The sequence below is a fragment of the Panthera onca genome, chromosome A2 (genome assembly GCF_046562875.1).
Source record: "Panthera onca isolate mPanOnc1 chromosome A2, mPanOnc1 haplotype 2, whole genome shotgun sequence".
Taxonomy (NCBI): Eukaryota; Metazoa; Chordata; class Mammalia; order Carnivora; family Felidae; genus Panthera; species Panthera onca.
In genome coordinates, this window is record NC_138340.1 from 148,371,536 (window position 1) to 148,384,476 (window position 12,941).

Genomic DNA, 12,941 nt, shown 5'->3' on the forward strand with positions numbered 1-12,941 from the left:
ACTCTTAATTTGGCTCAGGTCGTGATCTCATGGTTTCATGGGTTCAAGCCCCGTGTCAGACTCTGCATGCTGAGTGTGTGTGGAGCTTGCTTGGGATCCTCTCTCTCCTTCTCTCTCTGTCCCTCCCCCAGTTGTACTCTTTCTGTCTCTCTCAAAATAAATAAATAAACTTAAAAAAAACAAAAACAAAAACACTAAGCCTAACCTACAGCTCCATGTTGTCTTGGAGAAAGTAAGTCAGCAAGACATTTATTTTTGTGTTCCCCGCAGCCTCTCATTTGCCAGCAGGCTAGTCCAGGCTGAATGACATGGCAGCTGCACAGGGCTTTTAGGAGAGTGATTCTGTTCATCTAAAACCAGATTTACCTCTCTCTATAAAAATCGAGCCTCCATCAGTTTTCCAATCTGCTAAACCTCTATTCCTGGTTTTCCCTAGTGCCTAAATCCAGGTGTCACGGGCTGAAGGGACCCCTCCCCAACCAAATTCGTATGTTGAAGATCTAATGACCGGTATCAGAAAGTGTATTTGGACAAAGGGTTTTCAAAGAGGTAATTAAATTAAACTGAAATCATTACGGTGAGCCCTAATGCAATGTGATTTATAAGAAAAGGAGACTGAGACACGGATGTGGAGAGGGAAGACAGGTCAACCGTGCGGGCACCCCGATCTCACACTGGCAGCCTCCAGACTGTGAGGAAATCAACTTCGGTGGAACCACTCAGTCTGTAGTTCTCTGTTACGGCAGCCCTAGCAAACGAATACACCAGTCACTCACTAGTCCAGGTCTAATCTTTCAGTGACTTGCTTGCACACCCCCTATCTTTTCTCTTTCACTTACATAGTCCTCCCGTTTCCTACTACTGCTTCTTGTTCCTCACCCCCTGGTCAAGCCTCGCATCCACTGTCTGGTTAGTATTACCAAAGGAGCACGGAAATCAAGCGCTTACCTGGTCAAAGACCTTCCAAAGACTTCTTGCTACATGAAGACCAACCTCTTAGCCCAGCAGTTATCAAAGGACCGTACTGACTTTTCCAACTTCATCTTGCACGAGAGTCCCTCTGAGTCAAACCACTGATCTTAAGGGATTTGTCACCCAACTCAAGAACATGATTTTCCTTCTGAATCCTTTCCTTTCCACCTGTTCAATATTCCCCTTCAAGCCTCAACTGAGTAATTGTTTTCCTTATGATAACGTCATAGATCATTCTAGTCAGAATTGATCTCCTTTGATTTATCATAAATTTTACTTATTTGAATAGCTACCCTCTGACAGTAGAGGAATACCCAGGGTGCCAAGTCAAAGATTCTCATGGCATAGAGACAGAAAGGATAACAAATGTTACGTTATCGTTAGGGGAAAAAGATAAACCATAACTTGAAAAATACATATGTAGAGTACCTTTTAAAATCAAGTCCAGATCCATTTTTATATCTAAATACTTAAGAAAGCACATTAACCTTTAAGAGTGAGATTTGTGGCCCATTCTTTGAAGGTCTCTCCCTGCTGACCTAAAAAGATAATTCACTAACAAAGACAAAGAGGTTTGTCTAAATATACCTCAAACTACCTTTAAAAAAAAAAAAAAAGATTTTTTTTTTATTACATTAAAGAACACACTAATATCCATTTACCATACAAATTGTACCACAGCAGAAAGTAATAAATAATGTTACACCTTAGGGTTTAATCATTTTATCAAAAGCTTATAAACATGCACCAGGAAGAAGGTCAGAGCCCAATACGATCTTTCAACTAAACCTGTCACAATACCTTTTTTTGCTTCACTAATTTGCACATGTGCTACTAACAGGGGTTACACAATAAAACTATTTATACTCTCAGGAAAATTCTGAATGATGTCTTCTTACCTAATGTGAGAACTGGCAGCAAAGGGAAAGTACAGGGCTACGGGTCACGGACACTTTGATCCATCAATTAGAACATTCATTTAAACATTCCAAGGATTAACAGAGGCAGCAATTTAACATCACCTTCATAATCAAGGGCAAGGTAAAGTCTGTGATTTAAACGCTTTCAAGGTACATGGGAAGAAATGAAAACAGCTTGAACATGAGAAAAGTGGTTACTCAAATTTGGACATGCCTGTCATTTTATTATATAAAACTGAATGGTCTCTATGATTCTATTAACAGAGATAGCAATTTCACATCACCTTCATAATCAAGGGCATCCCATCTTATATAATATTATTCCAAGTGAAAACTCTATTAGCATTGCTTTCAACTTCCCCTTACTTCATGAAACTGAGTCGCAACAAGCTTTCATCAAATGCCCTTTCCTTGTATTTGGAGAACATGGATGCACCTCACTACCCAAATACCCAAATACACTTCCAAGTATTCCAGAGGGCCCACAACAAGCCATCCACTATTCAAGAAGCAAGAACGTTGTACTTTGATCTTGTCAAGGACGGGAAATACTGTAACATTATGTGTTAAAAACTTACTTGAACTTTGCTTCCACCTCTTCAGCTGCTTTCTGATATTGTTCGGTGGTGACTTTGTAGAATTCTGAGCTCTGTGGACAGAGATTGACAGTAGAGTTTTCACTACTCGAGAGGGCAAAATGTAAGACTTACAGTTACAAAATAATACATAAAATCTTTTTTTCAGCCATTCGAGCAGTAGGACAAAGATCTCTTGCATAAGTGACATAGATACTTATAAAAGTGCACGTAAAGGTATCCATTTAAATAATAGCACATCTGCTGGTATACAAGTTGTAATTAGAGTAAACCTTCATTGTTATAATTCATCATTATTTGATCCTTGTGAGAAAATTCTTCACATATTTGCCTATTATTCCAATGTTCTACCTGGGATATTAAAGGTTCACTTCTTTTTATACAGTATTTTTCTCCTCAAGATGGATTCTTTACAGAGTAGAATGTGTTCTATTACCTTCACATGACCACAAGAGCATCAATATTTATAACAAATTAATTAGTAAGAACAGGGTATGGGTTTAGGTAATTTTTTTACCCCCTAAAAAAAAAAAAAATGTTTCCAGTATTACATAAATGAACACAATAAGCAACATAAATCAAGCTGCAATAGGAAAGGAATGCCTTTCCTGAGGCAGAACAATTTTAAACTATCCATTCTGGCTGGCTACGTTGAAACCTATCTTACTTCAGGGGGTGGCCTAAATGACCCCAAGAGCCTTCAGACTCAATGAAATACCCTGCAAAACCTGTCCCAGGACAAAAGAATACTACATGATACAGTGGTCTATTGTGCACCTTCAATCCCTAATCACTCAGGTTACACATACGTGACTTGGGGTAGTTTATTTTTTAATAAATCATTGTTGGTTGGTGAGAAAATGAAAATGAAATCCTCTTCACACCAGTGACCCCTCTGCATTTAACAATCTGGGTTGCCCAATGACAGTCACATCCAGGTTTGTTGGATGTAGATAAAATCAATAGATATGTGATTAGACAGCAGACTCGGGGTGGCTGGAGCAATGGACAGGTCACCATTTGAGATGATGAATGGCTCTCTATCAACCCAGAGTCCCCTACGATGCTAACATTTACTATAATCTTATTTGGCCTGCGATTTATCTTTCTTGCACCTGATCAATAAAGATGAACAGAACAGTTGTAAGGATCGATTGTAATTTTTTATCATTTTCAAGCACGAAGGTGCATTTCTGACATGAAGACAATATTCATGCAGGGCTTCTGCATGTTTTAAAATCACACTGCGAATGACCAACTTCATCGGTCTATATGCCAAGAGGTTTTAATTCACCTGTAGGTCGCAAGCTACCAAAAGGCCTTTTGTCTTCTCAGATATTATAACCTTATGTCGTATCACACCTCCCTTTCAGTTTTATTTTACAAGATTTTTCTTTCCTTTAAAATACACACCGGTCACTACATGCTCTTTTGCAACGTTTGGCTTAAGCTTTTTTTGTGTGAACCCTTCTAACAAAGAGGGCAGTAAAAAGGCAGTTACTAACCTGCCACTAACACTGATGAGAAACGCCCCATACTACTATAATAAACTGTCAAGGGGGCGTTATGATACTAAAGTTTCAAAATGCTGGCAAAGCTAAACATCTTGATTAATACTTTCAATTAATTTAAACATTGAAACAGTAATGTCCAGACAGAGCCAGGACGAGGCTGACAGATTTGGTTTCAGGACGAGGCTGACAGATTTGGTTTCTGGTTCTGCTCTGTGACCTTGAGCAAGTCCTTCAAAGTCCCCTTGGCTTTCTTTTGTCACCTGTAAAATACGGATGAAGTAGCCTTGCTTATCTCTGCCAAAGCAGTTACAGAAATCAAATGAGATTGGCACAGGAGCTGTGCCACCTATTTTTGCCGAGTCAAGTCAACATACAAATAAAATAATTTTGGAGGAAAAAGCTAATTTGGGCAAAACTAATTCTGGGTACAAATTCAAAATGATCAAAGGCAAATATTAAGCTTTCTAACAAGAATGATGCACAAAAGTGAGTTCTGCCATAACATAAGTTAGCAAGCTCCCCTCTGCTTTATAATGCCAAATACAGGTAAAATTACTACTGATTTTGTCAAAGTTTCCCTAAGACGTTAAACAGACAAAAGACATGTACCTGTGCTGTCTGCAATCTTAGCTCTTAACTTCCCAAGTTAAAGTTTTAGGCTTTATTTATGTCCTGTATTTCCACCTCAGTGGCCAGATTCCCACACTGTGTAAATCTTTATAATGAGGAAAAGTCCCCAGGAGGCAATGCCATATAACAACTAAGGGAATAAACACAAATATGCCCCAAGATCTGTATGCAGATAGCGTTTAATTCATGTAAGTATATACTTATTCATTCAACCAAATTAGATACTTATTATCCAAATAATGTCCAACTTGGGGAAACAGATCTTGATGATCTGAAAACTTCTTGAGAAGCTTTCCATCCGATATAAGAGAAAAGAAAGAGTTAAATGAAAGGTCATAAATATTGAGTTAAAGTTGTGGATAGTGTTACTGGAGTACAGAAAGAGTAGAGTTTCTCTTTTGGTGGCAGAAAATATTTTTAAAAATAAACAACCATTAAAAAACAAAAACAAAAAGCTTGCCAATAAGCTTGCCAGCAGGAGAATGAATAAATACGGGGTATTCACACAGTGGAAATCTACACAGTGATGAAAAAAGAATGAATTAAACATACATGTGGAGCAAACCCAAGCAAGTTCTAGATAGAATATTGTAGAGTGTAATTTATGTCAAGTTTGGAAAAAATGCAAAATAATCAAATAGGATTAGTAAATAGCAAATTCCACGGATTGTCCCCAAGTAGCAGCAGTTTGGTGGTGGTAGCCGGGGGGTTAGGGGCAGAACACCATCAAGAAAGGAAACACAGTGGGACCTCACTGACTTGTTATGTTTCTTAAAATGAGGTGTACACAGCTAATTGTTATGCTGGTTATAAATGCCTGTAACATATACAAAAATTGTGTTACTCTCCCCCTCCTCAAAGGAACTAATTAACAACAAATAATTTAATAATATAGCCAGAACATAAAAACAGGGGTAGAGGGATACATGCTGAACAGGTTGGCTAAGTCAAGATTTTGTATATTTTCTTGAGTGCTAACCTATTGCCGAATGTCCACAAATTACTAAATAAAAGCAATTTCTGTTGTGATATAAGTATGGACTTACAGAAAAGGGGCAAACATGGTGGAAAGTTTGTATATACTGTCACCCCCCTTCCTTTCACGTCAATGTCTTAGATAATCCCAGCACAATCATCAAAACGAGTAAGTTAACAATGCAACATTACTAGTAACTAGTATTAACTAAATTGCAGACTTTATTTTGCTACACTTTTTCTATGAATGTTCTTTTTCTATGTCAGGACCCAATTCCAAAGGTCATTGTGCATTTAATTGTCACAGCTTCTCAGTATCCTCTTGTCTCTTAAGACCCCTTGACACTCCTGAGGAATACACCAGTTGGATATTTTGTAGAATGGCTGGCAATATGGACTTGTCCGATGTTTTCTCATTAGACTGACGTTATTATGCATCACTGGGACAAATATCATAGTGGCAATCGGCCCTTCTCCAAACTGGACCCCAAACTACTCCCAAAATTCTACCTTCACAATTGCCTACCTATCCTGCAAGGCTTCTACTCTGAACAGGTACTCACAGGTGGTAGAAATACCCTAATTGGGGTCCCTGGGTGGCTCAGTCCTTTAAGCGTCCCACTTCGGCTCAGGTCGTAATTTCATGGTTTGTGAGTTTGAACCCCATGTCGGGCTCTGTACTGACAGCCTGGAGCTGCTTCAGATTCTGTGTCTCCCTCTCTCTGCCCCTCCCCCGCTTGCGCGTGCGCACTCTCTCTCTCTCAAAAATAAAATTAAAAATTTTTTTTTAAAAAGGACCCTAATTTTCAGAAAGTCTGTTTGTATGTTGTCTTGAGATGGTAGTAGGTGTGTATATGCCTCTTTTCTTATCAATTATAAATTACCGTTACTTTAATGTTATTATGGTAGCTAAGTTTGTTGTTATTTGGTCAACCCCACAGCTTGTAGTAAGTACACACATCAATTGTGTTTTTGTCTGATCCTTTAAAAAAATTTGTTTTAATGTTTATTTAGTTTTGAGGGAGAGAGAGACAGAGACTGAGCAGGGGAGGGGCAGAGAGAGGGGGAGATACAGAATCTGAACCAGGCTCTAGGATCCTAGCTGTCAGCACAAAGCTCGATGCGGGGCTTGAACTCACGAACTGTGAGATCATGACCTGAGCCAAAGTCGGATGCTTAACTGACTGAGCCACCCGGGGCACCCCTGATCCTTTTTTAATAGCCACATTTTGAGAACAATATGGTCTGTGCTTCAAATAAGTAATATCCACATTCCAATTTTCAAGGAAGGTAGATATTATGTTATATATGTACGTATATAAAATGGCCATATATACCTGTCTAAATATACCTACCTACCTATCTATATGTGTCTATATCTCTCCCCTCCAAACTTTGTTAAAATACTTTCTTTAAAAAAAAAATTGCTTTTTAATGTTTATTTATTTTTGAGAGAGAGAGTCAAGAGTGCATGCAGGAGAGGCAGAGAGAGAGGGAGACACAGAATCCGAAGTAGGCTCCAGGCTCTCAGCTGTGAGCGCAGAGCCCGATGTGGGACTCGAACCCACAAACCGTGAGATCATGATCTGAGCTCAAGTCGGATGCTTAACCAACTAAGCCACCCAGGCGCCCCCGCTAAGATGCTTTCTAAGTCCTCACACCATATGGGGTAAGGGAGAATAATCTGGTCAGATGACCCTAAAAAAAGAACCAAAAAGAACAGGCAGAGAAGGCTGCCCATAATCTAACATGGTGGTCTTTCAACGAAAGGACCATTCATTGCTTTAAGCATGGTCATATTGTTTTTATGACTGTAGGGTCCTTTACAACCTAAAATTTAAGAAGATTTACAATCTAAAAATTTAAAAACATGTAAATTGTAATTAAATTTAAAATTTAAAAATATTTACAACCTAAAATTTAAAACTCTCTTTCATTCATATTCATTCTGTAGTTTCCTGCTCCATCAACAGAGGTAGAATAGTTGACATGATTTGTCCAGTGGAAGCATAAATTTGTAGCAAGTAAATCTTATTTAAATCAAATATTAAAAGTCTGTTATTTTCAGGGCGCCTGGGTGGCGCAGTCGGTTAAGCGTCCGACTTCAGCCAGGTCACGATCTCGCGCTCCGTGAGTTCGAGCCCCGCGTCAGGCTCTGGGCTGATGGCTCGGAGCGTGGAGCCTGTTTCCGATTCTGTGTCTCCCTCTCTCTCTCTCTGCCCCTCCCCCGTTCATGCTCTGTCTCTCTCTGTCCCAAAAATAAATTTAAAAAAAACGTTGAAAAAAAAAATTTTTAATAAAAAAAAAAAAAGTCTGTTATTTTCTTACTTTAAAACAAAATTTTCTTGTTTGACATGAGCATTAAAATAATGTTTTCTATCAAGATTTCCTTTGAGAAAGGTAGATCTTGTAAATTCAAAGTAGAATAATGGTATCTTTTTGATGTTTCAGCGCTATCAAAAATCTGATAAAGGCTTGTCTTTGTCAAAGATTAAGTGAAACGAAGTTCCTAGGAGGTGACCTATCTCCAAAATAACAACATAATACTAGATATGGGAGATGTGCCTGTCCCCTATAGTAGAGGTCAAGGCACCACTGGGAACGATAGGCATTTTTGTTTTCTGTATTAAAACATTTTCCAATCTAAGGCACTAGGTACCAGTTACTAAAAACACAGGCAGCAGACTGAGTTGGAGACTGAATGCTCCACTGTACAAAATGTTTAATATATTTAAAACAGAATATGTTGTCCACAGCACTCTGTACTCCGGTGAGCAATGTACTTTCCTTTGGAGCCATACTGCCAATACAGCTCCTTCCTTATAAAACAGGACATGTCACCGTACCCCAACAGTTCTCTCACCTCTGTAAAACTGGGACAGTAAAAAAAATGGCCTAATAAAAATCTCTGGGAGATTAAATATGATAATTCATGCAAAGTTCTTTGAACAATACCTGGGACTATATATGGTAAGCATTTTGGAATGTTACCTATTACTATTACAAATCATTTGAAGAGTACAAAAAAAAAAAAGTATAGAGTGTTGGGTAACTTTTTGCAAAAGCCATTTTAATAAACATTTAAATCTTTAAAACACAAATATCTTTTCTTCTGTTGGACCAATCACTGAATTTTGTTTACACGGCTCATCTGTTCTATTTTTCTGTTCTTTAAGATAAATGGGAAATGTGAAGACAATGGCTGGGCTGTACTGAGAATGTTAATGGCTATGAAAAAACTATAAATACATAGAGAGATAGTGACACTAGACCGTATTTACAAAAAATAAAAAATAAACCAATAATTTTTGACCTTATCATCAATGAAATCCAATGAACCAAATTACACAGTAAAAGTACTTTTTACTGCCAGGATTCCCAGGGCCTTAATTCTTAGTATGCATTATAAATCGCCAAGATGAGAAATATTGCTCGTGATGAGCCCCAAACAGATTTCCCATGGAACCTTTTAATTCTGGAGCATCTTGAGAGAACAGAACTCCTCAAATGTTCCAGGAGAAACGCTGGGTTAAAGACAAGTTCACAACCACTATTTCAATCCTGCACTTCTCTGCGTGCAACTTTTCTCTTCCCAGAGCAACATTTTCTTACGGGTTACTCTTAAAACTCATATTCAAAGGGCAGAAATCAGCAATACTGGAAAATGATTCCAGGACTGATGGCATCCCTCTTTATGAAGTGCTAATAAAAAGGAGCAGTCTATTATCTTGAACTTTAGAAAGTTGAGATGAATTCTTTAAAGAAAACTGTTGCTGTACCTCCCTGCTGTTCCCTCAGTGCCCTGTGGCCACGTTTTTCCCTCTTTTCTGTGTATACGGCTCTTGGTGACATGACCTTGCAAGCTTCTCTCATCAAGAAAGGGTGGAGTCTGTTTCTCCACCCCTTCAATTTGGGCGATGCCTGTGACTTGCTCTGTCCAACAGAATGACAGGAGTGACAATGGGCCAGTTGCAAACATAAGCCTCTCTCTTGGAATCCTGGCCTAGTGCCACATATGGAAGTCCAGGCTGAAGAGGAAGAGACTGTAAGTCACCCTAGCTGAAGTCGTCCTAGACCAGCCAAACCTTAGCCAACTCAGTGTAAGTGAGGGCGGTCAAATCCAGAAGAAGTGCCCAGATGGGTGATCTGCAGAATCATAAAGTAAATAAATGGTGGTTGTTTTAATCCACGAAGTTTGGGGTAGTTGGTTATACAGTAAAAGCTAACTGATTTATACCTTTGTCTGTGTTCTCACAGCGCCATGCACTTCTAGCAAAGCACTTAACGCACTTACCAACCATGTGTTTTTACATGTGGTCTCTCCAACTAGTCCATAAGATCCCTAAAGGCGAGTATTTCATCCCATTCATCAACGTACGTAAAGCGTTCGGCAAAGTACGTGACACACAAAACTTACTGAAATAGTGTTAGAGTGACACCATTAATTGTAAGCTGCATTCCAAAGTTTACTTTTATTTACAACAGGCTGGAACAGACAGAAGTTTAAGGTAACTGAAATACTGTAACATGGAAACGTGGAACCCTACGTTTATCGTACATCTCTTACAAACCGACCAACACTGCAGTCTGCTGTGGAAATGAAAAAAAGAAATGGCTATTGCCGGGGACTGTGTTCAATTACAGTCCCAGTACAATTAACAGTTCAAGGGACAAACAGCAGCTTGAACAGGTAAGGGGTTTATTTGTCTCATGAAATAACAAGTCCGGATGCTGGAAACCCAGAGCTGATGTAGGTGCCAAGGATTTTATCAAATGACTAGGCCCTTTTCTCTCAATTCCTCCGCAGCCATGCTTAGCATTTGCCTTTTATTCCCATTGCCTCAAGATAGCTAGTGTACCTCCAGTTATCATGCCCATGGTCTAAGGAAGGAAGAGGAGGGAAGTGAAAAAAAGGGGAGAAAGGCCCTCTCCAGAGATCTGTGCTTACATCTCTCTGGCCAGAATTATAGATCATGCACAACCCTGGCTGCAAGAATTTTTGTTTTCTCACTTCTACAGTAAGAAAGAGAAGGCAGGAGTTTGGAATTGGTGTTTATTGAGCCAATTTATCATACCTGCCGCAGACAGCTGAAGTGACAGCACAAAATCATGCACAAAACTGTGTGGCTCATTGTAGATGCGGGTATTCCCAGTATTTCCTTCCAGCTGCTCTTAAACTTCAAATTTGGGGTATGGGGGGATGGATTTACACATCTGGTATCCTAATGCTCAAGAACAAAGTTTTTAGACAGTATAGGAAGGAAGTGGGAATCAACAAGAGTGGGCATCATTCCCACTTTTTTGGGGCTGGCCGTGGCCCATGTTTTTGAATGTGTGACACTGCCATTTTCCATTTTCAGAAAGTTTCCCTTTAAAAGTGTATTTTTAAATGCACATGCACAGACACACATTATTGCTAGATTTGAAAAGTATCTGTTTTCAATTCTAAATTAGATCAAAAGAAAACACGCACACACAGTATTCTTGCAGCATTTTCTGAGGTTCTGAATCTCATTTCTGTTCTGTTCTAACTAATATGATCATACCTCCAGTATGTAAGAAACGAACAAAACAGAAAGGTCACAAGAAAAATTTGCTAACGAGCTTTTGTCAGTTCTTTTACCAAATGCTTCGTATGGTCATTTGGGCACAACTACATAACACATCATACTGAAGTATAATGTAGATTCTGGTAATCTTACACTTTTTCTCAGAGGTGAGTAACACTCCTACTCACTGTCCATTCAAAGATTACGGCAGCTCAGCAGGCATTTAGCAACAGTGAATGGGAGAAGGACCAGGTCTGGCCTTAGTGTGAGCGGTCCAGCTTGAAGGTGTGGCTCTCCTCTTTCCAAACTGATCTATAATTACCATTAACAATTATAGGTCTCTATCCCTCCTACAACCCACCCAAATGTAAATGTTACTGTTCCTGGCTTGTTTTTTTAAACAAAGGCCTAGTGTGTACAAGTACCAATGAGAGCCTTCCTATGACAATGTCAATGTGAGCATTCCTATGTTAAGTAGCTGGATTCAAAACAGGCTTCTATTTCTCGTTATAACACTTGCCCAGGAGCTATGTTATAATATGTAATCAGCTAGATGCAGGTAAGTACGTTTCCCCCAAGATGCGAGCTAGGCATACGAGGACCTGATTTAATCCTGCACATGCAGCATGGTTACAATTCCAGGCGCAGAATCCCTGAAACAGTCATTTACTGAATGGCATCAGGTGGCCAAAAAGAGTTGATGCTTCCTCAACCTGTCTTTTTGTAGACTTACCCAGAATCAAGAGACTCCCTGCAATATAACTAAATTCTTTGCATAAGAATCTTAAAAGAACTATAGAATTTTTAGAAATTTAAAAAAAAAAACCACTAATGGTCTCAGTTTAGTTTACCTAGTGGTTTCAGTTATTTCTCCTGATAAACCTTCCATCAGAACATCTAACGGCTGGTTTGAATTCAGCCTTCTGTGTGTTCCTGTATATCCTGAAGTCTGAAACAGGTGGGCAGAAGGGCCATGGGAGGAACTCGATCATATTCAGTCAGAAAAGTGGCCCTTGAATAAAGTAGTTGGCATAGTAAAGACTCTTTCATTTTTGGCACTTCTTAAACCCATGGCCTCGAGTCTATTGTCTCTCTACTCTCTCCTTTTATCTCTTTCCCTCCCTCTAACCTCCTGCCCCAGAGAAAGCTGTGTACATAAATACACTGCCTATTTAAGTAGTCTGCAAACTGCCAACACTGCTTCAGATGCATGGTGTATCAGATTCAGTATTCTGTTTCTAAGACGCACATCAAGGAATGGGTTTGGTTATTTAAGCTGAGTCTCACTTTTTAACATCTAAATACGAGGACCTTATCTTTGAGAGTGATTGTATCAACAGGCCACTGTAGGCTCACCAAATGGCACAGATCCTGGCCTCTCCTTGTTCTCCAGCAGAACACCACTCCCGCCAACAACCCCTAGCTCCCTAGCTGATCCACCAGAGCCTGGGTCTCCATTAATTTGCCTGCATGGCTCCACAACCTGAAGAATTATCATCGAATCGAGTAGATGCATAAGTAGCTATCCTGAGTAGCCCCACATTTCTGCTAATAACCATTTGGGTACATATATAAGTGTATTTTAATTATGCTCAGCCTTATTTTTTTTTTCAAATTTACATCACTAGTGATGGATAATAAATTACTAATTTAGCAGCTTCTCACAAATCAGAAGTTCTGACCATTAAGTTCTGTGATAAAGACAAATGAAGATTTCCCTATGGAAAAAGCCTATCAGTAAATTACTCCAACATCTCTCTCTCCTAGTTAGATAAATCCCAGTTT

The 12,941-nt window shown here is 39.2% G+C and overlaps 1 protein-coding gene across 3 annotated transcripts in view; it reads right to left on the minus strand.

Moving 5' to 3' along the window:
• CHCHD3 (coiled-coil-helix-coiled-coil-helix domain containing 3) overlaps window positions 1–12,941 on the minus strand; it is a 280,744-nt gene that overhangs the window by 52,715 nt on the left and 215,088 nt on the right. For all 3 annotated transcript variants that reach the window (XM_060633180.3, XM_060633181.3, XM_060633179.3), the window contains one exon: window positions 2,471–2,541. In XM_060633180.3, the coding sequence (XP_060489163.3) occupies window positions 2,471–2,541 (71 nt within the window). The remainder of the gene's footprint in view (window positions 1–2,470; window positions 2,542–12,941) is intronic.